General features: G+C 37.4%; 1 protein-coding gene across 2 annotated transcripts in view; it reads left to right on the top strand.

The window, feature by feature from the left end:
* Positions 1-6,675: 6,675 nt before the first annotated feature.
* Positions 6,676-26,942, top strand: part of LOC138702705 (putative helicase mov-10-B.1) — a 102,891-nt gene continuing 82,624 nt past the window's right edge. Inside the window, exon 1 of one of the 2 annotated variants that reach the window (XM_069830030.1) lies at positions 6,676-6,860. In XM_069830030.1, coding sequence (XP_069686131.1) covers positions 6,836-6,860 — 25 coding nt within the window. In that variant the 5' untranslated portion in view covers positions 6,676-6,835. The remainder of the gene's footprint in view (positions 6,861-26,942) is intronic. The other variant, XM_069830034.1, reaches the window with a different exon arrangement.

Raw genomic sequence — 26,942 nt, 5'->3', positions numbered from 1 at the left:
GAAATTAATTGCAGCACAATACATATAATGAAAATTAAATACCAATCATTCTTATTTTGTGGAACTATTTTTAAGAGTCCTCATCAAGTGCATATACAGACAACGTCTCAACTATGAAGTCATATGCGATGAAATAAAGAGCGGTTGGAAATATATAAAATGAGAAGGGCCCTGGAGGAAACGAATAATTATTCCTTCATGCAGTTATTATAATAAGATGTGTTTATATCAATATATACTGACGGTACTATGACGATTTGGATTCTGAATTAGCGTATGATGAGCACATAGGCTACTGTGTTTTGAATTAGAATAGTAGTTGGATGGATGGCTGGCTGGTTGACTTTTCGAGTGTCGGATCCGGAACGGTGCCATGTACTTAAGCTATATTGGCACATTTTACGTCCTACGTATGTATATGCTATGATTGTTCCAATCCGACAGGAATCTGGGTGATATTCGTGAATTCAATGCTGACAGGCGAGCTATTCTGCCTCAGCCCTGATAGCGAGATCCCATCCCCAGACGAGTACCTGATAAACCCTAGAACCCGGATCCCCAAACCCTTAAATTCTATATCAGCATCGGAGACCCGTACTGCTTTCAAGACCACTCCAGCCTATTTTTAACTACTGAAGATTATGAAATAAGGTGGAGAGTGTTGTCAGAATAAAAGAGGGAAACATTAATATCCTGAAGAAAAAAAAAAAAAAAAACGCTCTGCAACGTCTGTTTTGTTCACTACAAATCCTATCACGACCAAGCAGTGGATCGAGCGCGGGCCTTTTGAATGGAACACCAGAGCTTAGTCATAGTTGTAGTTCATTTCATTGTTGTTGTTGTTCAGCCAACTGTCCGAAGATAGGTCTGAATCTCATAAATTATATCAACAAGGCACCACTTATGAGTCAACTAAGCCAAGAGATGGCCAGTTCCTTTCCCCCTCCATTGCATACATCGCCGATTAGCTACATGTACACTAATCAGACCAGATGCATACAAACAATTGTTCTTCCTCTGGCACATATCGTCAAATGAGGCGTACTGTCTGATGATAGATGTACAGTTGTCAAAAAAAAAGTGGCCGCACTCGTGAACAGCGAATATTTTCTAAGTCCACTTCGGGTCATGGGGATGTTACACGATGAATATCCTTGTAGAAGCAGTTCCGGAACTATAGAATTATTTCATATCTGCGTCTCATAGACCAGCGGTAGAGTGCTCGCTTAATGATTCGAAGAGTGTGAGTTCGGGCCTTGTTCGAGTTTTCATTTTATTTTTTTAATCGTTCTTTAGTGATATAAATATTATTCAAATTATATTTTGTATTGTGTTATCGTTCTTTAGTGTTACAAATAATATTCAAGTTAACATTTATATTCTGTTGTCGTTCATTATCGATATAAATAATATTCAAGTTATTTATATTTTGTTATCGTTCTTTTGGCGATATAAATAATATTCAGGTTATAATTTTTTTATATTCTGCTATCGTTCTTTAGTGATATAAATAATATTCAAGTCATCATTTGTAATCTGTTATCGTTGTTTAGCGATATAAATGATATTCAAGTTATCATTTATATTCTGTTACCGTTCTTTATCGATATAAATAATATTCAAATTATTTATATTCTGTTATTGTTCTTTCGCGATATAAATACTCTGATTTTATAGAAGTAATTATTGTAATGTAAATAACCATTTTTCTTTGTAAAATAGGATATTTTAGTTAAATAATTAATTATATATTATATAATATCTTATATTAATTAACTGTATAAATAACATTGAAGTTATTTATATTCTGTTATCGTTGTTAGCGATATAAATAATATTCAAGTTATCATTTATATTAAGTTATCGTTCTTTAGCGACATAAATAACATAAATTTAATATCAGGTTTGGAACAATACAGTTGCATAATACTGGTGTTAGTTTTTTCTTTTTATATTATTATATTATACTATCTTCAAACACAATAACATGAAAAGCAGTGACGAGGAATTGAAACTGAGACGTTTACATCTAAATTCTGACGTTCTTCCGACTGAAATACGAGGGCACAAGTAAAGAAACATTTGCGGAAAAAGTGGCCCAATCCCCCTCCAAGATTTTCTGATGATTTGTAGAAGTTCGTCCAGGATGCGGGGGGAAAAGTCTAATTGGGATTCACCTTGCGGTGAATTTCGGTGAAGTCCAAAGGGCCCAATTAGTCAAATCCACTCTCTCACCGCCACGCTTGGGCTCCTGGGATCTATTAAGATTCGAAAGAGACAGTGGTGTGCGGAAAGCAATGGGAAGTTAGCGCATTTATCCTTCCCAAGAAAAACTGCAAAGCTGAGCAAAGGAAGCTTTTAACAGAAAAAGGAGCAACTTCTGCTGACCTCTGGAAAAAGAACTAAGGAAGAGCCTAGTGAAGTGTTTTGTGTCGAGTGTGGCACTGTATGGGGAAAAAACGTGGACATTACGATGAAATGAAGAGATACGAATAGAAGCATTTGAAATGTGGATGTGGAGAAAAATGGAACATGTGAAGTGAACAGACAGAATAAGAAATGAAGTTGTGTTGGAAAAAGTGGATGAAGAAGGAATGATGGTGAAACTGATTAGAAAGAGAAAAAGGAATTGGTTGAGAAGAAACTGCCTACTGAGGGATGCACTGGAAGGAATGGTGAACGGGAGAAGAGTTCAGGGCAGAAGAAGATATCAAATAATAGACGACATTAAGATATGTGGATTATGTGCGGAGACTAAGAGGAAGGCAGAAAATAGGAAAAATTGGAGAATGTTGTGTTTGCATTGAAAGATCTGCCCATGGGCAAAACACTTATGTATTCCAAGTTGCTTGGAATGTCGTGGCTGAGAACAGCCGCTATTTGAAAAGACTCTAGTCGATTCCATGCCCACTCGACTGCAAGATGTGATCGAGATGTGATCGAGATGTGGGGAAAATAGACTAAATATATTGAATCGTGGCTTTTTGTTTTGTTTTTTTTTTAATTATTAATTTTTTTAATGTTCTAAGGCAGACGCCAGTAAGTTTGTTTTGTGTATGTCACGAAACAGATTTTTGTTGAGAATAAAATCTTTTTTTCTTTTCATTTGCAGCCATAATGTCATAATAAATAATGATAAAGTAATGGCATAATACATTCATGAACCTGATGTTAATTACTAAAATAATCATAAAAGAGAAAGGAGCAGTTACGTATATTTTGTATCTCTGTCTTAAAAACAAAATAAAAAAGAACATAAAAAAGCAGTAGGTTATATTCGAACGGAGGACCTCACGCATAAGAGGCGGAAATGCTACCATTACGCTATTAAGTAACACAAAGAATACTTGAATTATAACTGTATATATCAGGCAACGTGGTATAACAACATGTAACATCGCCTGTCTCCGAATTGTAGCGAAGATACCCGAAGGGAACTTTGCTTCTGGAGAGCGGCCACTTCTTCTTTTGACAACTGTACATATCAGCCGAAACCTCAAAGGCACTGCATTCATTCTAGATTACAAAGTTGTAACAAGTACAAAAACGCGTGTGGTATGCTTCCAATTTTGAATTTAAAGGGAACTAATTTGTATATTAGGCTAGGTCCCGCGTCGTGGCGTCGTGGTCTAAGGCATCCTGCCTAGGACTCGCGTTACGGAATGCGCGCTGGTTTGAGTCCTCATGGGGGAAGAAATTTTCTCATGAAATTTCGGCCAGTGTATGGGATCTGTGCCTACCCAGCATCGTGATGCACTTGGGGAGCTACGATAGGTAGCGAAATCCGGCTGCGAATGCCAGCTATAACGGCTGGGGGGATCATCGTGCTAACCACACGATTCTGGTTGGATGATCGTCCACCTCTGCTTCGGCATATGGGCGTGAGGCCAGCAGCCGGCTGGTCGGCCTAGACCCTTCACGGGCTGTAGCGCCACAGATTATTATTATTATTATTATTATTATTATTATTATTATTACTATTATTATTATTATTATTATTATCATTATTATTAATTTGTATATTAGGCCGTTTACACACTCAGGAAATTTGTGCAAATTGGCCTGTGTCAGAAAGTTTATATTTTTATTACAAGTAAACTGCATATGTAATAATCAGGCTTCGAGACTTTGGACCCGATACAATAAGTTTACTGTGCTTGTACTATAGGTTGTTGACTCGCTGCAGGTAGTGAAAGGAAGAGATGTGTTGAGATAACAACGTTGCTATTTAGAATAGAATACGGTAGTATGGGGAAACGCACACATATATACATTCTGAAAGTGAATATACATTACACAATTACAATGTCAAAAGAATGTGAAAAGCATTTACTCTCCTGTTTTTGTAAGCATTTGTGTTTAATTATACACAGTGTCAATGGTGGAAATAAACATGTAGCAATTTTAATTTCTTCATTTATCCTATTGGTCGTCTTTAGGAAGTGCAGTTCCAGTACCGAATTGCAATGTACTACAAGATACATTTTCAGTGTCTCAAACGTAAATCTTTTTCAGTTGTCTACCAAACAAAGTTTGTATTGTGAAAAGCTGCGCTCTACGTCGCATGACGTGATAGGAGCAAAACGGAAAAACCTAACATCATTGCAGTCTCTACAGTCCTTCATTCTCGGGTGATTCTATGTCCACTAATTTGCTGTTTATATTAGACAATGTTCCATATCCGTTATTTTTACATAAAATTGATTTCCACTTCTGTTTTACACTTTCAGTAACCGGTGTAACTGATGTCTCATTAATTCGCTGGGTCATTTCCTCAACTAATTTGAGGGCTTCCGGCATCTCTAGCTCTGACTTTTCTAACCGTGTAATAGTTTCAGACACAGTTTGAAAATAGGTTTGTATGAAAACCAAATTATTCATCAGAACCTTCAAATCCAGAGCGTTTTCCTTTGCGTATTTGTTGTCATTCATTCTACAATACCCCCACCCACTGCACGCTTTACCATTATACTTAGTACGCCGTTATGCAGATTTCCCACTGAACTGTTCTATCGGGTCCGAAGTCTCGAAGCCTAGTAATAATAACACTTCAGCAGCGCAAATGCAATATTTCTGAAAACGAACAGACTTGTGCAAACAACTGAACATAGCGTATACGTGCGTTACGACTTTTACGAAGACAAACATATGTCGACTCTGATGAAACCAATGTCAACTGGCCAACATACAGAGATCGATTTTAGATCGACTCCGAAACCATCTGGAGATTAGTGCACACGCGCACGAAATTATAAAGCGTACCGGTACAGAGTTATTTAACAAGTCTCCGCCAATAGTGAAATTATTTTTACGAAAACTGCACTTGCAAATCAATTCGCGTGTATTTAATGAATGTGTATTATCGCCGCGGCCTCATGCTTAACCCAGATAAGACTGACGTCCTACATATAGGACACCGGACGTTTCACACAAATATGATAATAACATTAACTATGACAGACTAAATATACGAAAAAAAATTGGAGGCAATTTATAACACATAAGGATTATGGTATCATGATTGCCGACTATGAAAATCTTACACAGCAATGTTAAAAAAATAAAACGTCCGGATCCTATATATAGGACGTCAGTCTTATCTGGGTTAACATGTCGGCATCATACAATAACGTGCGGTGTGCTTTTAAAACATAATTTTGCCGACCGATTGTTGCTCTGTAGGTTTCACTCTAAGCGTCACGTTGTCACGTCTACTTCCTCGATAAGAATAAGCACTATAGTCCCGACGCTGTTATTTCCGGCGTGACTCCGCCTCTTTGTTTACGTCTTAGAAAGTGAAGGCTCTATAAAGTCTAGGTAGGTAGTATCGTTCGCCATTTTTGTTCTTACGTTGCCGAGTTACCATACGAGGAATCTATTTGCCACACCGTTAAACATTATCATGTCGTAGCTCCTATGATAATAAATCAAACGCACTGTAATTCAGCAAATAATTGAGTGGCAAATAACGTCTTCTTGTGCTTTCTGCGAACGCCAACGAAAGAGCTAAAATGGCGGGCGATTATATTAAGTATTTATCGAGCCTTAAGAAATGAATAAGCGAATCACAAGACGCACACGTTTAAATGTAGCCGACCTGCAACGCGATTGGCTGCCGGAAATTAGAGTGACGGGACTATAGTTTGTTATATTGTTAAATGGCTATTATTATTATTATTATTATTATTATTATTATTATTATTATTATTATTATTATTATTATTATTATTATTATTATTTCATATTCGATTACGTTGACTCTTAATAGTAATTTTTGATCACATACCTGAACGTTCGTCCTTAGCACAAGACATTGCAACCTCGGTTTTAGTCCACGTGGATTAGACAAGTGGGTGTCATTTAATAATGGAAGCAGCTTATTGGTTGCAATATTGAAATTGAGGCAAGTGATTCGAGCGGCAACACAAGAAATTGAAAACAATAATACAATTAAATTTCAAAGACCTGCCGAACGTTATGTACGAGGCCGCTCAAAGACCTGCCGAATGTTATCTATGAGAGTGCGGCGATAATATACGGACTTCAACAAATAACCTTACGTGAGCTACAGTAGCGTCTGTAATTTAAACGCTGACAATGCAATTTGCGCATGCCAGACTCAGCTAATGGTGGGGAAGATCACGTGTGAATCGAATGAGTCAAGGTAGTTCCCTGCTTTGCTTGCGTCGATCGTATATCAAGAGTAGGCAGTGAAGGTTCGTTTGCAGTGTAATATCGCGTGTTGGGTGTTGTGGTTGCATCATGTGTTGTGTTACGAAGACAAGAAGTTGTAGTTAAATTTATTGTGGTGAAACGTGTATGTAGTGTAAACACCATGGCAGAAAGGAGAAGGGACACAGGTAAAATCTATTTGCCATGATTTTAGTATCAGTCTCGATCAGGATCTTTCATAAATGTATAGAAGAATACTTCATTTTGTTTGCAACTAATACCATAAAAACATGTTCTACAAAGCTTCTTATACACTTGCATTTTATTACTTCATACTTAGCTTAGTTACAAGTGACGTGTTAATATTTAAAAAATCACTTTTATTTTAATTTGTTACATAGGTTTGGTTACAGCGTACTATTATCAAGTTGAAATTAATAAAATAAAATAATTATTTTATGCTACTAATATCACTTGTAAGGTCCATACAAATACTTCTAGGTACGGTGAAAACTTGTACCATTTTAATATTCACATCGGCTTCCGAAGCGGCCATTTTTCTTCACTTTTTTCCGATGATTTGGTCCAGGGCGCATATTTGTATCTTGACAATCAGTCGACAACTTTTAATGTTTGCCGCATAAGTATTAACTTTCATGTGGTTATTTCCCACTTTCCATATTTTTCACGATTTTTTTTATCGTACTTAGAATTATTTGTAAAAACTTTTACCATTTTAATATTCACATCGGCTTACGAAGCGGCCATTTTCCTTGCACTCGTTTCCGATGATTTGGACCAGGCCGCATGTTTTGTTTCTTGAGGATCAGTTGACAATTTTTAATATTTGCTGCACATATACCAACTTTCATATGAATATTTTCCAGTATTTTCACGCTTTTATATCGTACCTAGAATTATTTGTGAAAACTTATACCATTTTAATATTCACATCGGCTTCCGAAGCAGCCGTTTTTCTTCGTACGTACCTACTCGTTTGCGATTAAGTCCAGGGCGCATTTTTTGTTTCTTGAGAATAGGTTTGGGAAAATTATAATATTTGCTGCACAAATATCTGATAAATTAGCGCACAAGTACTTCCGGTAATTTTGGAAGTGACGCTTTGTTATGTTGTTAAGACTGAAGAAACAACAGCTGAAACAGTTGAAGGTGTATGAGTGGAGCACGAAAGGAAGTACCTATGCGCGACTTGAGCCCAAATATCAACTTTCATGTTGATATTTTCCACTTTACAGTAGGTCTAATGTTCGCGTTTTTTTTTTTTTTTTACCGTACCAAGAAATATTTATATCATTCTTACATTCACATTGGCTTTCAAAGCGGCCGTCTTTCCTGCACTCGTCTTCGGTATCAGCCGACAATTTGTAATATTTGCTGCACAAATATCAGCATTAATGTAGGTGAAGATTACTTATGTCCCTGGCACTAGATAAAATTGTTGAAATACCTTGAATATGTCTAGGATTGAAAGTATGGAGTAGTGGAAATTGGATGTGATCACTGGGAGAGCTATGTGCCCACCCAACCAGCCCCAAATAGGTACTGTACTTTACTTACATACCAAATTCGTCGTGCGTGAATGAAAAAGATGGCCATATTAGCTAAATGTAACCGGTGTTTTCAATGTCGCCAACACCTCTCACATAATAATACATATCTAATCCAACCTAACCTCTCACATAATACTATACACCTAATCTAACCTAACTTCTCACATAATACACACGTAATTTAATCTGTCACATAATACTACATACCTGTAGTAACATTCCTCACGTTTAGTATAATTTCGTTTGCAAATGTTGCCCGCCTTGGTGTCGTGTCGGGAGCCATCTAGTGGAAGAAGTCGAACTTGATGGCGAGCATCTGTTGTCTCCATTCTTCATAATTACTTTTAGTTCGTTAAGCGTGTGTTTTATGCATAAATCAATGTGTTAATGCAGTGATAATTTCATATATAAAGTACAGTAAAAATTGAAATGTGTTGTGGCTGTGATAAAAGTGTTGAAAATTTGTTTATAGCGCCACATTGACGTTCAGTAGAGTATCAAGAAAGTAGAGTATCCACCGGCCACTGAACGAATATTGCACACTTCTATCACTGCCAATGTGACGCTATAAACCAATTTTCAACACTTTTATCACAGCCACAACACATTACAATTTTTACTACACTATATAGGCCTATGGATTTATCACTGCATTAACATCTTGATTAATGCACAAAACACACAATGAACTAAATGTAATTATGAAGAATGAAGACAAGAGATGCCTGCCATCACGTTCCACTTTTTCCGCTAGATGGCTCCCGACACGTATACACCAAGGTGGGCAACATTTGCAAACGAAATTATACTAAACGTCAGGAATGTTACTACAGCTATGTAGTATTATGTGACAGGTTAGGTTAGGTTAGATTAGGTGTGTAATATTATGCCAGAGGTGTTGGCGACACTGAAAGAACCGTCACATTCAGGAGAATATTGCCTTTTTTTCATTCACGCACGACGAATTTGGTATATAAGTAAAGTGCGTATTTGGGGTGGGTTGGGTGGGCATATAGCTCTCCCAGTGATCACATCCAATTTCCATTACTCCATACTATAAATCCAAGGCATTTTGAAGGTATTTTAACAATTTTCTCTAGTCGCAGGGACATAAGTAACCTTCACCAAAAAAAAAAACTGTTAATTTAAATAGCTAACTGACATCAACACTTTTGAATGGGATGAGATATAATTTTGATCATCCTGTGCATGAAAGCGAAACACTGCAGTTGGACATTAATTACTAACATCTCTAACTAAAATACTTTGTTATTTATCAGTTATCAGTATCATATACTACAAAGGGCATACTTTCTTGATTCACCATGGAATGTCTTGACATTTGCCTCACAGTTGGAAAAAAAAAAACCCTCAGAAAAATCCCAACCAAGTAATTAACTCAGCGAGATTCGAACCCGTGTTCTAGTTCTGCTTCGGAGAACAACTCGTGCTATCTCTAGGTAATGCCGATGATCTCTTCCTTTCATTTGTTTGGAATGTAGATAAATGAACGAATTATGACATCACTTGTCACGATGGTTCAACAGTACAAATGCCAAGTAATGTACATAATAAGCACTTTTATATAGATACCGGGATCAATGTGCGCTTGGCGACCGTTGCACAACCGTTACAATGCTTGGATGAGGGGTGAAGTGAGGCGAGGGGGTGCCGCGTCTGTGGCTCAAGTGATAACGCGCTGGTCTTCCATCTAGGCGGACAGGATTCGATCCCCAGCCAGTTCATGACTGAATTTGTGGTAGACAAAACAGACGTTGCAGAAAGTTTTTATCGGGGTGCTCCCGTTTCCTTCTATCATTCCACCAACACACTCCACCTCGCATTCGTTTCTTCTATCATCCGCAGTAGTAAAAATAGAATGAAGTGTGGGGTACAGTTCGCGTCACCATTTTTGGCGTTTGAAATAAGCAATGAAAACATTAAGTGCGAGTGTTTTACCTTTGCCGCAGTCAGTCTGAAAAATGGCTGATGTGTCGTGTGTAGGAACTAGTAGAGACCGGCAAATCACACAAGACTCACTCCCGTACCCGGTTGCCGTCAGGCTTGGGTTCCGGTGACGCTACAAAGCAAGTTAACTTTTAGCCTGAACCCATTGAGCCCGGGTTTTATAGGTTCAGTACAGGCGGGACCCAAGAAAGCCTGCCTGTTTGCTCGTATTATAAGGTAGAGTGACTTGCATTCACGGAAGCCAGTCTGCGCTGGTTAAGATGAAACAGTACTAGTTTGAAACCTAAGTTCGTTGGCTATTTAGTCACTTCAAAAAATCTTTATCTTATGATCCAACACGGCAGATATTTCTTGATTAAAGAAACACAGTTTTACGATTTATTGCGCTACAGAATTCATAAATTAATAATACAGTATTATACACGTCATATTCCTGCAAAGTGCATCTGACTCAACAAAATAGCAACATTTCGTAACTTGTGACTAGTTGAGAAGGGAAGGGAAGGGAAGGGAATATTTCATTTTAACTTTTTCCTTATCAACAATTAAAAACCTCATGAATACCTGTAAAATGTATAAAAGTTTTTCGTTCTTCAGTATATTGATTTGCTATTTAACTTCTGAGGGACAGATTTCTTTTTATTTATGAAGCTGAAAGTTTGAATGGTTTGCATGAAATTTATATTACTACGATGAAAAGGAAAGTACAAGCAATTTATAATAACTGTTGGCATTTAATGGATATTATGTGGACGAGAAAGGGAAGAGAAGAGAAGAGAAGAGAAGAGAAGAGAAGAGAAGAGAAGAGAAGAGAAGAGAAGAGAAGAGAAGAGAAGAGAAGAGAAGAGAAGAGAAGAGAAGAGAAGAGAAGAGAAGAGAAGAGAAGATATTGGTAACAATTATTATGAATATCAACAACTATTATAGAAAAATATTTCATTTCAACTTTTTCCTTATCAACAATTAAAAGCCTCATGAATACCTGTAAACTGCATAAAAGTTTTTCGTTATTCAGAATATTGAGTTGCTACTTAAATTCTGACGGACAGATTTCTTTTTATTTATGAAGCTGAAAGTTTGAATGGTTTGCATTAAATTTATATTACTACGATGAAAAGGAAAGTGCAAGTAATTTATAATAACTGTTGGCATTTAATGGATATTATGTTGACGAGAAATAGTTTTCTTTGTCTTTATTAACGGTACGTTTCAGAAGACAACAAATTAAGTTTTCAGTAGTTTACCTATATCTATAGGCTTCTTGTCAGGTTTGAATGATTTGGTTCATATTTATCATGCATCTGAAAGCAGCAGTCTGCTGTAGGTCGGCGGAACCCAACAGGCCTTTCGGGTCACTCGTAGGACTGTTTGGGAGTCACGTGCAACCACACTGCCTGCCTGGTTATGAGGGAAGGTTGCAGGCGGGCGAACGATACGAAGCGTATACTGGTGACAGACTACAGTACTATACTTGGGAAGGTCTATGTTGGCAGAGCTACCTGATGTCTTGGGAAGGGTCAGGGAGGGTGAGTTAAACTAATCCTGGGACACAAGACACTTGTATAACAGCATTTCCTCGTTCTTTCCTCCCTCTCCCTCCCCAAACCAGTCCATCAGGAGACGTTGTCAGTGGTGGATGTTATTACAACTGTGTGTTAACAACATTTTTTCAGTGTAGTTTGAGAAGGTGCCTATAATCATTTTATAATTAAAATGTCACAAGTATTGTGCTTTATATTAGGCCTACTTGTCCTAGTGTTTGTGATTCTTGGTGTAGGAACATGAGGCGGTGGTACGATCATCCACTCCTCTTTATCTTTCTTATATTGGCTGCTTTCGCCAGGTGGAGGGCACATTGGAAAGGATTGGATGTGCGCAGTGGAAGACTTTTAGAAATGAATAGTGTGGATTTGTAAAACAAATATAATTAACAATAATAATTAACAATATACATAAATGGAAAATGAAATAACAATAATATGAAATAGGTGAATGAAAGTAGAACAAACTAATCTGAAATGGTATCCCCAGAATATGTAAATCATGAAAGTATCACAAGGCTGAGGCCAACACACTTATAAGTGATGAAACAATCTAATATGGCCGTCTCTCGACAATCAGTAACTAATCTATTAAGCATATGTTCATGAACCACTCTCTAAATATATATATATATATATATATATATATATATATATATTTACATTAACTATCTGAGTACGAATCTGAACACAACACCCAGCCACCACTTTAACTTAATACATGATCCATTCGACCATAGATACCACTCAATCTGAGTAACCAAACCATAAATACATGTACACTCAATAAGAGAGAAACTCTACCCAGCATAAGGCATTACATGACTGATCACTATACATTACCCATAGCAGATATTGCTCACATAACCTGTGCAAATTGCACTAACACAAATCTCTGCACTTTACAAAATGAATGCCCCACGGAGAGAGAGAGGGATGGAGACTGATACACGTAATAAGTAAACGGACGATAATTCCAACCTCAACGATCATTTAAATAGCAATAAACTCGACGCATATGATAACAAAATAGCGGCGAAGGAAACCAATAATGAAATGGAGCAGGGATTACACTAAAACCATATGTGAGACCGTAATCGCTGCCTTATCACTCTAACCGTCTCGGAACATGAACTCACGTTTCAAATCAAAAATCCTTACATAATCCCCAAATACAATTTACCTCAAACACATATATATCCCACAAATATATTACTCGATGCAAATACAAAACTTGCCCCCAAGACGTATCACTAGCAAGCGATGTTTCAAACTACGATCCACTAAAATCCCAAACACACACGACGCAATATAACTACTCCACTGATCTATCTCAAGCGCGTACAAAGCCCGAGTCAGTTGTCCATATCTGCCGCGTACTAAAATGCTAAATCTTATTAAATGTTTATGTCGCGTATGAGAGCCTAAGTCTTGCTAAGTGTATCTGCCTTGTACCGGAATCCAAGTGTCGTTCCGTGTATCTCCGTTAAAACAGGTAAACTCTCTCCCCCTCTATCCTCGTGAGACGTAATGAACCGGTCAATAGGGTTATTTGGAAAGAACAAATGAAGGGATTGATAGCGCTATCTATACTGTGCAGAGGCGTATACTGGTTAAAGGATTTGGGCTACCGCTGACCCTATTATTACACAAAATAAATCTAACAATTACTTTAATTTTAATTACTATGGTAAAACTAATAATACAAAATTATTACATTATGTTATATTATAAACTTTTTCTTTTGTAATTTCCTTGGGCTACCGCCGGTAGCCCGCAAAATACGCCCCTGATACTGTGACGTCTGAGAGCGCTCTGACGGATGAAGTGACGTACTAGATGAACGGCCGTGGTAGTAGGCACGGCTCAAAGAAGAGGAAAGCCACTGCAGTCTGACACCAGGGAAATAGTGTGCAATGTACATACGTTTTTCGTAGAGGAGTACGATGCCTTGAAAGTCGGAAATCCAACAATAAGCGTATTCGAAGTAGCAAAGCGAACTGCTGCTGCGTGTGGAGTATCTGAACGCACTGTTTACCGTATCCTAGGCCTAAATGAAAAGAGAGAAGCAGATGAATCAGGAAGAAAAGTGTCAACTCCGGGCAAAAAGCGGCCGCAAAGAACTCCCACGAAAACCAGTATAGATTCATTCACTGCTGCCGCCATCAAGAGGCAGATTTACTCCCTGTATAAGGCTGATTTCATTCCGAGTGTGGAAGATATTCGTGATGCTCTCGATAAGTCTGGCTTATTTTCTGGCAGTAAATGGTCGGTGCGGGAATTATTAAAAAAACTTAATTTCCGTTACGCTAAGAGTAACTTCGGACGGAAGCTTCTGCTAGAGAAACCCGACATAATTTCTAAGCGATTCCATTTCTTAAGGATGATGCGCGACTTAAGAATAACCGGCCGCCCTATCGTTTACCTAGACGAATCATGGATAAATATTAATCACACGAAGAGCAAAATTGGGATTTGTGACGATGGTGACATACTTCTGAACGTGCCCTTAGGAAAAGGAGGACGATTTATTATTGTGCATGCTGGATCTTCCTCTGGATTTATACCAGGAGCCTATCACAGTTTTAAGTCAAAATCTACGAACGATCCCCATGAGGAAATCAACGCCGTTAATTTCAAACATTGGTTCGAAAACAAACTCCTTCCGAACATTCCACAAAACAGCATTATAGTAATGGACAACGCCTCTTACCATTCTGTACAGTTAAATAAAGCTCCCACTTCTGCATCTTCTAAATCAGACATGCAGCCTTGGTTACGTCAGAACAACATAGAGTACGACCCAATGGCGACAAAAATCGTACTGTACGACATAATAAAATTGAAAAAAGAAAAAATGGTAAGGTACGAACTGGATACATTAGCTCAAAGTGAACCACACCGGCATACCGTAGTACGACTGCCACCATACCACTGCAATTTTAGTGCCATTGAGTTCATCTGGGCTCAAGTGAAAAATGATGTCGCTGAACATAGTGTATCTTTCAAATCCAGTGATGTTATAAAATTATTTGAAGAAGCGTCGTCCATGGTTACTTCAGAGAATTGGAAAAATGCGTGTTAACATGTTAAAAAGGAAGAGGATTTTTATTGGGAAAGGGATGGAATGATAGACAAGGCGGTGGATCGTTTCGTAATAAGTTTGGACTCTGATAGTGACGACGATGACGGTGACGACAACATGGAAGTAGAAGTAGAAGAATCCGCCACTGCACATACAAACATTTTCATAGAAGGTGACTGTCTCTTGCCACCATCCCCCCCGCAGAGTTCCGGACAGCCACTGAGTGAGTGAGAGGTAAGAAATATATCTTTCTCTGTCTAAATTTCTCTGCCAACTAAAGAATTCTATACTTATAATCGCGATTAGCACTTATCGCGATCAGGCCCGATCGCGATTACCGAAAATGTGGTGACACACTATAGGTCCCGTCTGGTCAACAGCTTGAATTACCATAGAGGAAACAATTTTCTCTATGTACATACGTTTTTATTTTAGTAGGTTATTTTACGACGCTTTATCAACATCGTAGGTTATTTGGCGTCTGAATGAGATGAAGGTGATAATGCCGGTGAAATGGGTCCAACACCAAAAGTTACCCAGCATTTGCTCATATTGGGTTGATCTATGTACATACGTATAGGCCTATGTTTGTTTCCCTCCTGGACAACATCTAAAGTTCACACTTTCTTTTGATGTTTGTTCATTTTTTTTTTTTGTTTCTTGCAGCTTGTTACGGGAATTTATTTGTTATAATTGTTATATGCGTTACAATGTAAACTGATACAATTTATATCATTACTGTTTATATTATTTTGAAAAGAGATTTTATAACCTATAAAATTTATAGCATGCCAAAAATTTATATTATTTTGCAATAAAAATATATTTTTAAAATCAACCTTAACCTCAACGATAGCGTCGTAATGGAGACTGAAATTGAAAATCTGAAAAAGAAACCAGTTCCAGTTTGTAATCCATTATTTATTGAAATGAAACATCTTTCAGCAGCCTTCTATTGCTCTCTATATATATGAAATATGAATAATTCGTCTGCCATTTGTAATATATTTCTTTTTACTTTTCTCACATCTGCATTAAATTTCTCCACTACGTCTAATAGTAGCCAAATTCATTTTCTAGCCATTCATTTTCGTTTCTATTTCATATAATACAATGGAAGGGGTAACAAAATTTCACAGCAGAAGCTATCGCGACTTCCTAAATAATACAAATCAAGGTGATTCGAAACCAAAGATTACTGAAATGTTACTTTCGTCCACTGGGCGGTGCCTCAGCGCGATTATCTTGTTCTGGAAACAGGATTAAGCTCCTAATCGCGATCAGGACGGTGACACACTACAAACCCGATCGCGATTAGGTCGATAATCGCGATTAGTGACAGTAGTCTGTCACCAGTATAAGCCCGCTCACGGACGTAAACAGTCATGGGCAAGCCTGATCGACAGTTTGCCGGTCTCTAGGAAGTAGTACCATTCTCAGCTGCACTAGCAACATGCTCACAAACGGGCACTCTACATCTACGACACATGCCAAAAACGCTGGCGCCAGCTGTAGTACGGGTTTCCGATCATGATATGGGAAGGGCTTGGGCTTATTACGCTGTTCGTATGCTGATGGGACCTGGCTGTATCAGGGGCTGAGGCAGGATGGCCCATCCTGTGAGCGTCAGATTCACGAATGCCTCCCAGACCACCTGTTGGACTTGAACAATCATCGCATATACAGTATAGGACGCACAATGAGCTAAAGCGTGCCAAAGTGTACGGACCCACCTTCGTAAAGCCGCCAGCCAGAGGCAAGGAGTCTGCAAGAAGATAGTGTTCTGAAAATAAACATTGCTTTCCACCGAAACGGACCAACATGTATTATAACAGGTAACCTAACTCACGACCAACGTTTTCAGTTTAGCAGTTATGGCAATCCTGCTAGTCCGGGTACGGATTCGTAACGTAGCTGTGACGTAAACACCAAGCGCACAGATTGGTCCCGGTATCTGTACTGTTCATACATTTTTTGTATTGTACGGTGTACAGTATTGCACATTTTATTGATGGGATATATAAGGTTATTGAAAAGTAAGTTGCCATTTTGAAACAGCTGTATCTTCTATACATATCAGCAGTTTTGGTTTCATATAGGTATCATTACTGTTTAAAAGGTTTGGGGGTTTTTTATCGATGCGTATTTCGTTGCTATGGTAAATGTGTCACGCTTGTACAGGGACATCATTTTATTTTTACTAATATTTCTAATATTAACCTGGCTATACCTTTGGATCAACGGTTGATATCAGTTTGCTACCCCCTTCCACGACTGAAGTTCGATGATACTGGCATAATATACAAACAAATCACTTTACTAGGTATAGGAGGGAAGAAAAGTAGTTCATCCATTTACGTAAACTAGGAAATATCACGCTTTTGAGTTTGATAATTTTTCATTAGGTTTTTGTTTAATCAAAATACAGTACAGTATTAACAATAATTAAGCGTTTTTACTCATGAATTGAGCTGTCCATGCGGACTAATTCATTATGCAGTGTACATATATTATACTGTCTACAGCACATTAGCGTACACTATAGAGAATGAAGTTAAATTGAAAAAAATCTTAATATGGATATTTAAACATATTTTGAAAATGGTGGCCGTTCATTTCGATATAGGCTTCAGTTCTAATGTGTGTAATTCCAATGACCAGTTTCGTCCTTTGTACTAGTAACTCATGTTGAAATAATTCTGTACCTACACTGTAAAAGAGTACATTACGTACTGTAAATTCAATCTTCACTTCTGCCCGGTCTGAAAAGATGAAATTACTCAGACATGCTATCTACTGTCCGTCCAAGTGATTATGTCGCAGGGTCGTAGAAAGGGGAGAAATCACGTGACAGTTAATTACTTAACGAGGCCCTTTTATTTAAGTTATTTTAAACAGTTGTATGGGTATAATATTACGACGTCCAATTCCTAACAGAAATTAATGTTCTCAGAAAAGAGCTAAGACAGCCCAGCCACTAGCATTTACAGAGAGGCGAATAGAAGCAGGTGGGGGAAACCGGGATGCGTCGTAGGCAAGTGGACGACAGTACTTGTGCGAAAATGTTGCAATATTGAAAGCTCTTTCGTCACTAGAAAACGCGAACATATTTTTGGAACGTACTGTTTACTATGACCGTAAGGCTACTATGACTGTGTATGCTGTCTTGGATCTGTGTGGAGGACGGTTGAACTTCATTAGTGGAAGGGGTGGGAGTGAAGTACATTCAAAAACTCAGGTACAATAAAAATTGAAGTAAAAATAAAATGATGTCCCTGTTTAAACAACAATTCTTGTTCAGAATGCAGACGGCAGTTGTAGGAGAGTAATTTTAATAATTTTTACAATGGTTTTACCTTAACAAGTTCGAATTGACCTCCTTCAATGCTGTTACGAATGAAATAGACAATATGCTTATGCATTGAGAAGATATCGAACGTTACATGCATTGAGAAATGGATAGATGAGGCACATTTCGAATTGACGGAGGGGTTATCACTCATTGTAGGATATGGGCAGAAGATAATCCGAACATAATACATTACATGATATCAAAGTTACTGTCTGGTGTGCTTTTACGTTACATTTCATAATAGGACTGTATTTCTATGAAGAAATTGAAAATGGACAAACAAAAACAGTGACGGTAACCGGGCAGCGATATTTTCAAATGTTGCAAGAGTTCGAGCTGAGTTTTGCTTGTAGGATACCTATACCAGACTATGTCAACGAACAGAACTTCTTACGGAGATTTTATCAGAGTTATATCTATAATAAAAGTTAATTATAATTAATTATTGTTTTAATTGTTTTTAAGATAAATTCTTAGTATACAGAATGTCCGGTCTAAAGATATACGTAAATAACTGCGTATAATGTGAAGAATAGTATATTATAATTTTGTACCGTAAAGCGCAATCGATAGAAAATTTCTCCGAGATTTGTTCTGTCAATCAGACCTACTTGCAAGATCATTGTTGCGTCACCTGCCGCGCAAGCGCAGAAACGGAATAAGGACAAGTTATTATCAGTCGTTTCCTTGTCAGTCGAGATGTGGACACTTCCAGTCAAGTAGAAGCTTCAAGAGTAGTGCGAGACGCAACGTTAACATCACCTTATCATATTTGGCCTTTCCATTTACCTGAGTGGATTAGATTTGTGAAGCTTCACCTAGCATACAAGTTGCCACTGAAACAAATGACGAGTTTAGAAGGAAGAAAAACGTAGGGCCTATTGTAGCGGAAAAAAAAAATTGCAAAAGAAGTCTAAAGATGAACTGGGCTTCGTGATAGATAAACCATAGAGTGCCACAAATTATTTCGTGCGGTTTAGTGATAGCAGTAAAACGGCTGACTTACCTGGTTCTTTCACTATTTCGCTTGACTTACTTGGTTTTTTTTTCCGGTACATCAAAATTTTGGAAACAAATAACTCTTGACCAAATTGCTTCTTTCCCCATTTCAGCGCTCTGATAGAAGCCTTTCTTCATCATGGATCGAATGACACCACTGACTCGATTTCGAGAAAAAAAATGACTTGTTTTTTTTCTTCTTATCCTTCATACGCATTCATGTGATGCTGATTTTCTTTTACACTGACCAGTGATAACTAGGGAGAGGATTTTTATGTGCTAAAATACAAAAATATTTGTCGTAAATAATTTATGTTATGTGCTAAAAATACAAAAAATATTTGTCAGAACATTAAACATATTTAGCCAAAATTTGACTCAAGTACCTCCTATTTTACAAAAGAAAGGTAACTTGTACTCCCCAATAACAGTAAAACAGTTGCATCTAGTTTCAGTGTTGCAGTGTAAATGTGTAATCGATTGTCTTAGAACAATGCCTTATACTTTTGAAAATACTCGTTCTATGTCACAGGACGCAGTCTTAAATATTTAAAAAACGAGTTACAAACAAACACTATCAACTTCATTTACAGCTTATTCAGGGATTTTGGCCCCTGCAAAAGTCAGGTGACAGACTACGAGCGAGCTACTCGTCACTGCTGGCGGACTGGGTCACACAGGTCAGGCCGCGCAGTCATAACACCAAACACTTCCTTCTTATAATGTCGCGGTACACTCCGTCTTAAAACACAATATTCTTCCACACGTCCCGTTACTAACCACTACGTCTGTTGACTGAACAATGTCATGATGACATTTTTTTTTATATGAGTGTCACAGCTACGAGCATAAATATTATTTTCATTCTTCCTCTTCCCTCCTCCCCTCCTATGTACATTTGTGATTAAATTTCTTTCTTATGACGTAACACACAGCTCGCTCACTAGCCAAACAATCAAGGACAGGGACCATTAACACTGAATCGAGCTGTACAAGGGAACCGTCTCAGGTCATGGTGCTTTAATTTAGTGAAAATGTATATTCAAGCTAAGTTTCGTTCGTTAAGAAACGTGGTGATAGTCGTTCATTTCGCTTTTCCTCGTTTACTGAAATATAATGACTTGAAAATAGATTATACTTATGCCGCTTCTTACGCGTACTCCTATTCTCATAGTTCCGTGACACTGTATCACAGCTCTCGTAATGATGTACTAGTCTATTTTCTTTTACTCTTAACTTACATTAATACAGTACTCTTGCCGAAATACAAACTAAATTTGAATTTAAAATATACATTAACTTTGTTTCTCACCTTAAATGTGATAGTGTGGATTCGAAATGAAGTGAAGTGGAATCCAGAAGTAGTAGTGTGTCTTTCTTAACATCCGGGAGAAATACATCATTCTCTTAATCATCTTCTCGCATGATTGTGGAACTACTTGCATCGACCACGACATTAAATGATTATCTTTATCTACACGTTGTTTTACTTTAAGTCCAAATTCTCCTTTCTGTTCCTAGACTTCCAGCTGCATACCTATGGATTTGGACGACGTACGAATGTGTGACAGATGCCATGGATTACATTACTACCACAGTCTAGTATGTACAGTCACGAAGCTCAATACGTAGTAAATATGCATCCATAGATAGTTGCTAACCACTAGGATCGCTAATATCGCCTCATTACAGACAATGCGAAATAGTACCGGCACAGTCTATTGTTTCTAGCACCCTCACAACTTAAGCTTCGTGACTATATACTAGACTGTGCTACTACTGTATTAATGTGAGTTAAGAGAAAAAAAATTGAGTAGAGCATTAATGCGAGAGCTGTGATACGGTGTCGCGGAACTGTGAGGATCCGAGTGCGCGCAAGAATTTTTTTTTTTTTTTATTTTAGTAGGTTATTTTACGACGCTTTATCAACAGCTTAGGTTATTTAGCGTCTGAATGAAATGAAGGTGATAATGCCGGTGAAGTGAGTCCAGGGTCCAACACCGAAAATTACCCAGCATTTGCTCATATTGGGTTGAGGGAAAACCCCGAAAAAAACCTCAACCAGGTAACTTGCCCCAACCGGGAATCGAACCCGGGCCACCTGGTTTCGCGGCTAGACGCGCTAACCGTTACTCCACATGCGCGCAAGAAGCGGTATAATGTTTAATTAAACGAAGAAAAAGCGAAACGAACGAATATCACCACGTTTCTTAACGAACAAAAATTAGCTTAAATATGCATTTTCATTAAATTCAAGCATCATGACGTGGGACGGGTCCATTGTTAATCACACTCTCCAAAAGTTGAGCAATTTTACACATCGTTTTATATCCACAGTTTTTTCATGATTTGAAATTTGTTTTTTAGCGCTTCTACTTTTGAACCTGGTACAGAATTGTTTTTTTTTTTCAACGGCTTGAACCTCCCTGACCGTTTCACAAAGGAGGTTTGTACTTTGTTATTGTTTCATACAAAAAGCTTATATTTGCGGATATGAACGCCAAATTATTTTTTAACACTCGTCTTTCACTAAATTTTGAAGTATCTCAATCGACGTTATATCGTTGCTGTCCTATTTATTTACAACAGACGCAAAACTTTAAAAATGTTTGGCATAGTATGTGACATTTAGCCATGCACCCTAGAGTGATACTAAAGATAGAGAAGAATAGATTCCTGGAGAGGATGGAGGCACAATAGGATGATAGAGAAAAGCTAATTAATAAACATATTTTCATCACCAGCACACGAATGCGTCCACACGCATAAAAAAGACATTCTGTAGTTTCAAGGTAAAATGCAATACCTATGTCAGTTTTTGGCGGAAATGAGATTTTGCGATATGTTATGCATCCTGGTGGTATCTTCATTGTGGCAAAAGATGACATGCATATAGTTCTACTCTGTTATTTTTCTGTCCAATCCGTTGTTGTGAAACATGATTCTTATGATTTCATACTGTCGTTAAAACTTAAAACGTTCGCTCCTGAAAAACTGCAAGAAATGACATCACACTTTGCCTTGAAGCCACAGAATTCATATATTCAGAGTAAACCGTAATGCCATTAATTTCAGGGGGTTACTCTTTGAGATATTTAAAACAAAAAACTTTAATATAAGTTTGCTCGTTTTTACTTCCATTTCGAGGTAAAAATAGTTTTCTATGGCAAATGTCATAGCGTGTTTTGGGAAAGCCATTCATTTAAATCCCAATATGTTCGGTCAATTTAAGAAATCAGCGTGTTATGATAATAAGTGATTGACAGGATTTTAGTTTTGTTCTTTAAATATGCAGAAATTTGATTCGAACAAATGTAACATTTTAACTTTCCTTTTCAGAACGAAAAGTTATATTTGATCGGGTAAAATTTCCGCACATCTAAAGGGCAAAACTAAAATTCTTTCAATCATTTATTATAATACATTTCTCTCTTACATTGAGTCAGCATATTGGGAATTAAATCAATGGCTTTCTCAAAACACGTTGTGAAATGTTTCATATAAACAATTTTTCTCTCGAAAAGGAAGTAAAAAACGAGCAAAATTGCATTAAACTGTTTGGTTTGAAATATCTCAAAGAATACCCCCCTGAAATTAATGACATTACTTACGATTCTTTCAGTATAGTCCACAAGTTAAAAAGTCTTCATTATGCCCTCTAGACCTTATTTAGCTAAGTATGTATGTATGCATTTATTCACACTCCAAATGGATATATACCCGGTGGCAGTAGTAACTAATTACACTCAATAATGACAATTAATAATAAACACAATTAATAGAAATACAATTAATACTACTACTACTAGTAATAATTAATATTTACTTACTGACTTTTAAGGAACCCGGACGTTCATTGCCGCCCTCACATAAGCCCGCCATTGGTTCCCTATCCTGAGCAAGATTAATCCAGTCTCTACCATCATATCCCACCCCCCTCAAATCCATTTTAATATTATCTTCCCATCTACGTCTCGGCCTCCCCAAAGGTCTTTTTCCCTCCGGCCTCCCAACTAACACTCTATATGCATTTCTGGATTCGCCCATACGTGCTACATGCCCTGCCTATCTCAAACGTCTGGATTTAATGTTCCTGATTATGTCAGGTGAAGAATACAATACGTGCAGTTCTGTGTTGTGTAACTTTCCCCATTCTTCTGTAACTTCATCCCTCTTAGCCCCAAATATTTTCCTAAGCACCTTATTCTCAAACACCCTTAACCTATGTTCCTCTCTCAAAGTGAGAGTCCAAGTTTCACAACCATAAAGAACAACCGGTAATATAACTGTTTTATAAACTCTAATTTTCAGATTTTTTGACAACAGACTGGATGATAAAAGCTTTTCAACCGAATAATATCAGGCATTTCCGATATTTATTCTGTGTTTAATTTCCTCCCGAGTATCATTCATATTTGTTACTGTTGCTCCTAGGTATTTGAATTTTTCCACCTCTTCAAAGGATAAATTTCCAATTTTTATATTTCCATTTCGCACAATATTCTCGTCACGAAACATAATCATATACTTAGTCTCTTCGGGATTTACTTCCAAACCTATGTATATCTTTACTTGCTTCAAGTAAAATTCGCGTATTTTCCCTCATCGTTTGTGGATTTTCTCCTAACATATTTACGTCATCCGCATAGACAAGCAGCTGTTGTTACCCGTTCAATTCCAAACCCTCTCTGTTATCCTGCACTTTCCTGATGGCATACTTTAGAGTAAAGGTGATAGTGCATCTCCTTGCTTTAGCCCACATTGAATTAGAAACGCATATCTGACAGAAACTGACTTATATGGACTCTGCTGTACGTTTCACTGAGACACATTTTAATTAGTCGAACTAGTTTCTTGGGAATACCAAATTCAATAAGAATATCATATAAAACTTCTCTCTTAACCGAGTCATATGCCTTTTTGAAGTCTATGAATAACTGATGCACTGTACCCTTATACTCCCATTTTTTCTCCATTATCTGTCGAATACAAAATATCTGATCAATAGTTGATCTATTACGCCTAAGACCACACTGATGATCCCCAATAATTTCATCTACATATGGAGTTAATCTTCTGAAAAGAATATTGAACAAAATTTTGTACGACGTCAACAAAAGTGATATTCCTCGAAAGTTACCACAGTTAGACTTGTCCCCCTTCTTAAAAATAGGTACGATTATGGACTCCTTCCATTGTTCTGGTACAATTTCCTTTTCCCAAATAGCAAGTACAAGCTTATAAATTTCGTTAGATAATGCGCTTCCACCCTCTTGTATTGATTCTACTGGAATTTGATCGATACCTGGAGATTTATAATTTCTCAGATTTTCAATCGCAGGTTTTTCATGATTATTAATATCTTCACTTCCACATTGTTTCACACTTTTACAAGAGGAACAGATATCTCTCGAACTCATTGCTACATGAATTGAACTCTCTCTAGAAAATGTTCCTGGCTTGTCTCAATTCTTTCTTACCCATACTATAAATCGCCTAATGAATCTCTGTATTTAGAAACTTTATAAATGTTGATTTGTATATTAATTTGCAGATAAACCTATCACAGCTCCTCAGAATTAGCTCCTACCGTATTTACTTCAATATAATCGCCATTAATTATAATACGTCCTCAATTTTTTTTTACTCTAAAATCCAGAAAAAAAATACTAGCTAATATATATCTGCCCAAAAAACCACTGAAGATTACAATGATATTAAGACAGGCTATAACGACACCCTTACTTCTAGCTATACATCACATTCGTTCTCACTTGGTAGAGCCGGACAAACAGCCTCTCGTTACAGATCGTTCTCATAAGCGAGACTAGAGGACCGATAACGCCAGTTCCGAGAACTGTATTACAGTCGGAGCCAACGATTTTGGCGTATAACCTTGATGTCAATGTCCAGACGACGAGCTACTGTTGTCCTGTATGAATGAGTTGTAATAACGCTCTTCTTAATTCTTTATATTTTCACACCCTCCGCTCATATCATTATTATGAAACATAACAAATGAACCACTGTACAGTCCGAATGGATTCAGTAGCGTGCCACAGGCGACTTTCGTTCGCAATATTGTTATAGCATGTGTCCTACATTTTCTTAATTGAAATGCATAGCCAGAACAAAGTAACATATTGCTAATGCTTATGACATCATAAAGCGACTGGCGAAAAACAGATATGAACTGTTTCGAATTGTGTTCTTAAAGATTCATAATAGAAATTCATGCATTACAAGAACGATTTGCCCAAATAACACAGTTTTCGACACGTCCAATTTCAACAGCGTTAAATAACCGAGACACATTGAAATAAGAAACTTCATGTTCCGAAAGAAATAACAGAAATATATAAATATGAGAACTTTCTTAAATGGTTTAATTCACGCATGGCATGTGTTCAGGGCCGCCGACAGAATTTATGGGCCCCTATGCAATACTGTACTCGGACCCCCGTTGAAAAAAGTAACAATTACAAGTTACCAGTTATTCTAACCATAATAATTATTTGCAAAATAAATAAGAGATAACCCCATACACAGACAAGAACTTAAAAATGTACACTTTCATTATTTTGAAAACTTTTAGCAAAACTTCACATTAACACAATATATTATATTCATGAAACATTATTCTTAAACACCTGTAATTTCTAACTTGCAGTCCGACATCAACAAACAACTCTCCTTGACTTCATTGATGCAAAATCATCAACTATATCATCAACATTTAAAGATCTAGCAAGATCTCTCTCCAGACTAAGGAGGCCAAGATTACTCAGTCGTTCTTGACACATTGTTTATCTGAATACATTTTTTATTTCTTTCATCTTGCTGAAGGATCTTTCAGCATCAGCAACTGTCACAGGAATTGTATAGAGTATTCTAATGGCTATGCAAATAGTTGGAAATAAACTATCCAGTTTTAATTCACTCAGACTATTTAAGAGATTCATAGGTTTCAGTGTGATTGGCTCTAAATTAGAGGCATGAATTGATCTTAAATTTTTCGGCTCATCACTGATCTCATTGTTAATGTCTCCATAATATTTTTTTCACGCAGTCCAGCACCGTTATTAATGTCTTCCAATTTTTTTGTCTCTCTCCTTGTGCTTCTCAGCTCCCGACTTATGCCTGTGCTTGTCCATTGTGCAGTTAAACTATAACCAGTAATACTAATAAACAGAATTTACTAGACAAAAGACAACGAAAAGACGAAAGTTTTGAGACGAAACATATAATGTACTGAAAAGGAAACGTATCCTGCGACTTCGGTTTGAGAAAGTCCACTAGCATATTGCGGTGGGCCAGCGGGAGGGTGGGGGGGTTGGTAGTTAAAAAGAACAAGCCAATAAATAATTGAACGTGTTCGGTACAAGTGACGGGAAGATAGTTCAGGCAAATGTCGGGGCCTTCAATTGTCGTGTCGGTGAACGTTAATGCGGGAAACCGATATTCTATTATATAAAAGTCAGATGTTCACATATGAAGTGGTAATTTGTATTAATTCTACTATTGTTGAGCTAATAGGTCAAATTTATGTAACAAATGTTCTTACAATATTTTATTGTACCCGTATGTATCTACGAATAATTATTCATGATATTAAAAAGTAATCAGACTTACTTAATCTGACGGGCCCTTATTGCTCACGGGCCCATATGCACTCGCCCCCTTTGCCCCTCCTTCTCGGCGGTCCTGCATGTGTTTACAGGGTATGTACAGTAGGTAGTCTTTGGACAATGAGC

Source organism: Periplaneta americana, chromosome 1 (assembly GCF_040183065.1).
Source record: "Periplaneta americana isolate PAMFEO1 chromosome 1, P.americana_PAMFEO1_priV1, whole genome shotgun sequence".
Taxonomy (NCBI): domain Eukaryota; kingdom Metazoa; phylum Arthropoda; class Insecta; order Blattodea; family Blattidae; genus Periplaneta; species Periplaneta americana.
Note: the sequence above shows the minus strand (reverse complement) of the source record. Positions and strands in the feature narration are given on the sequence as shown.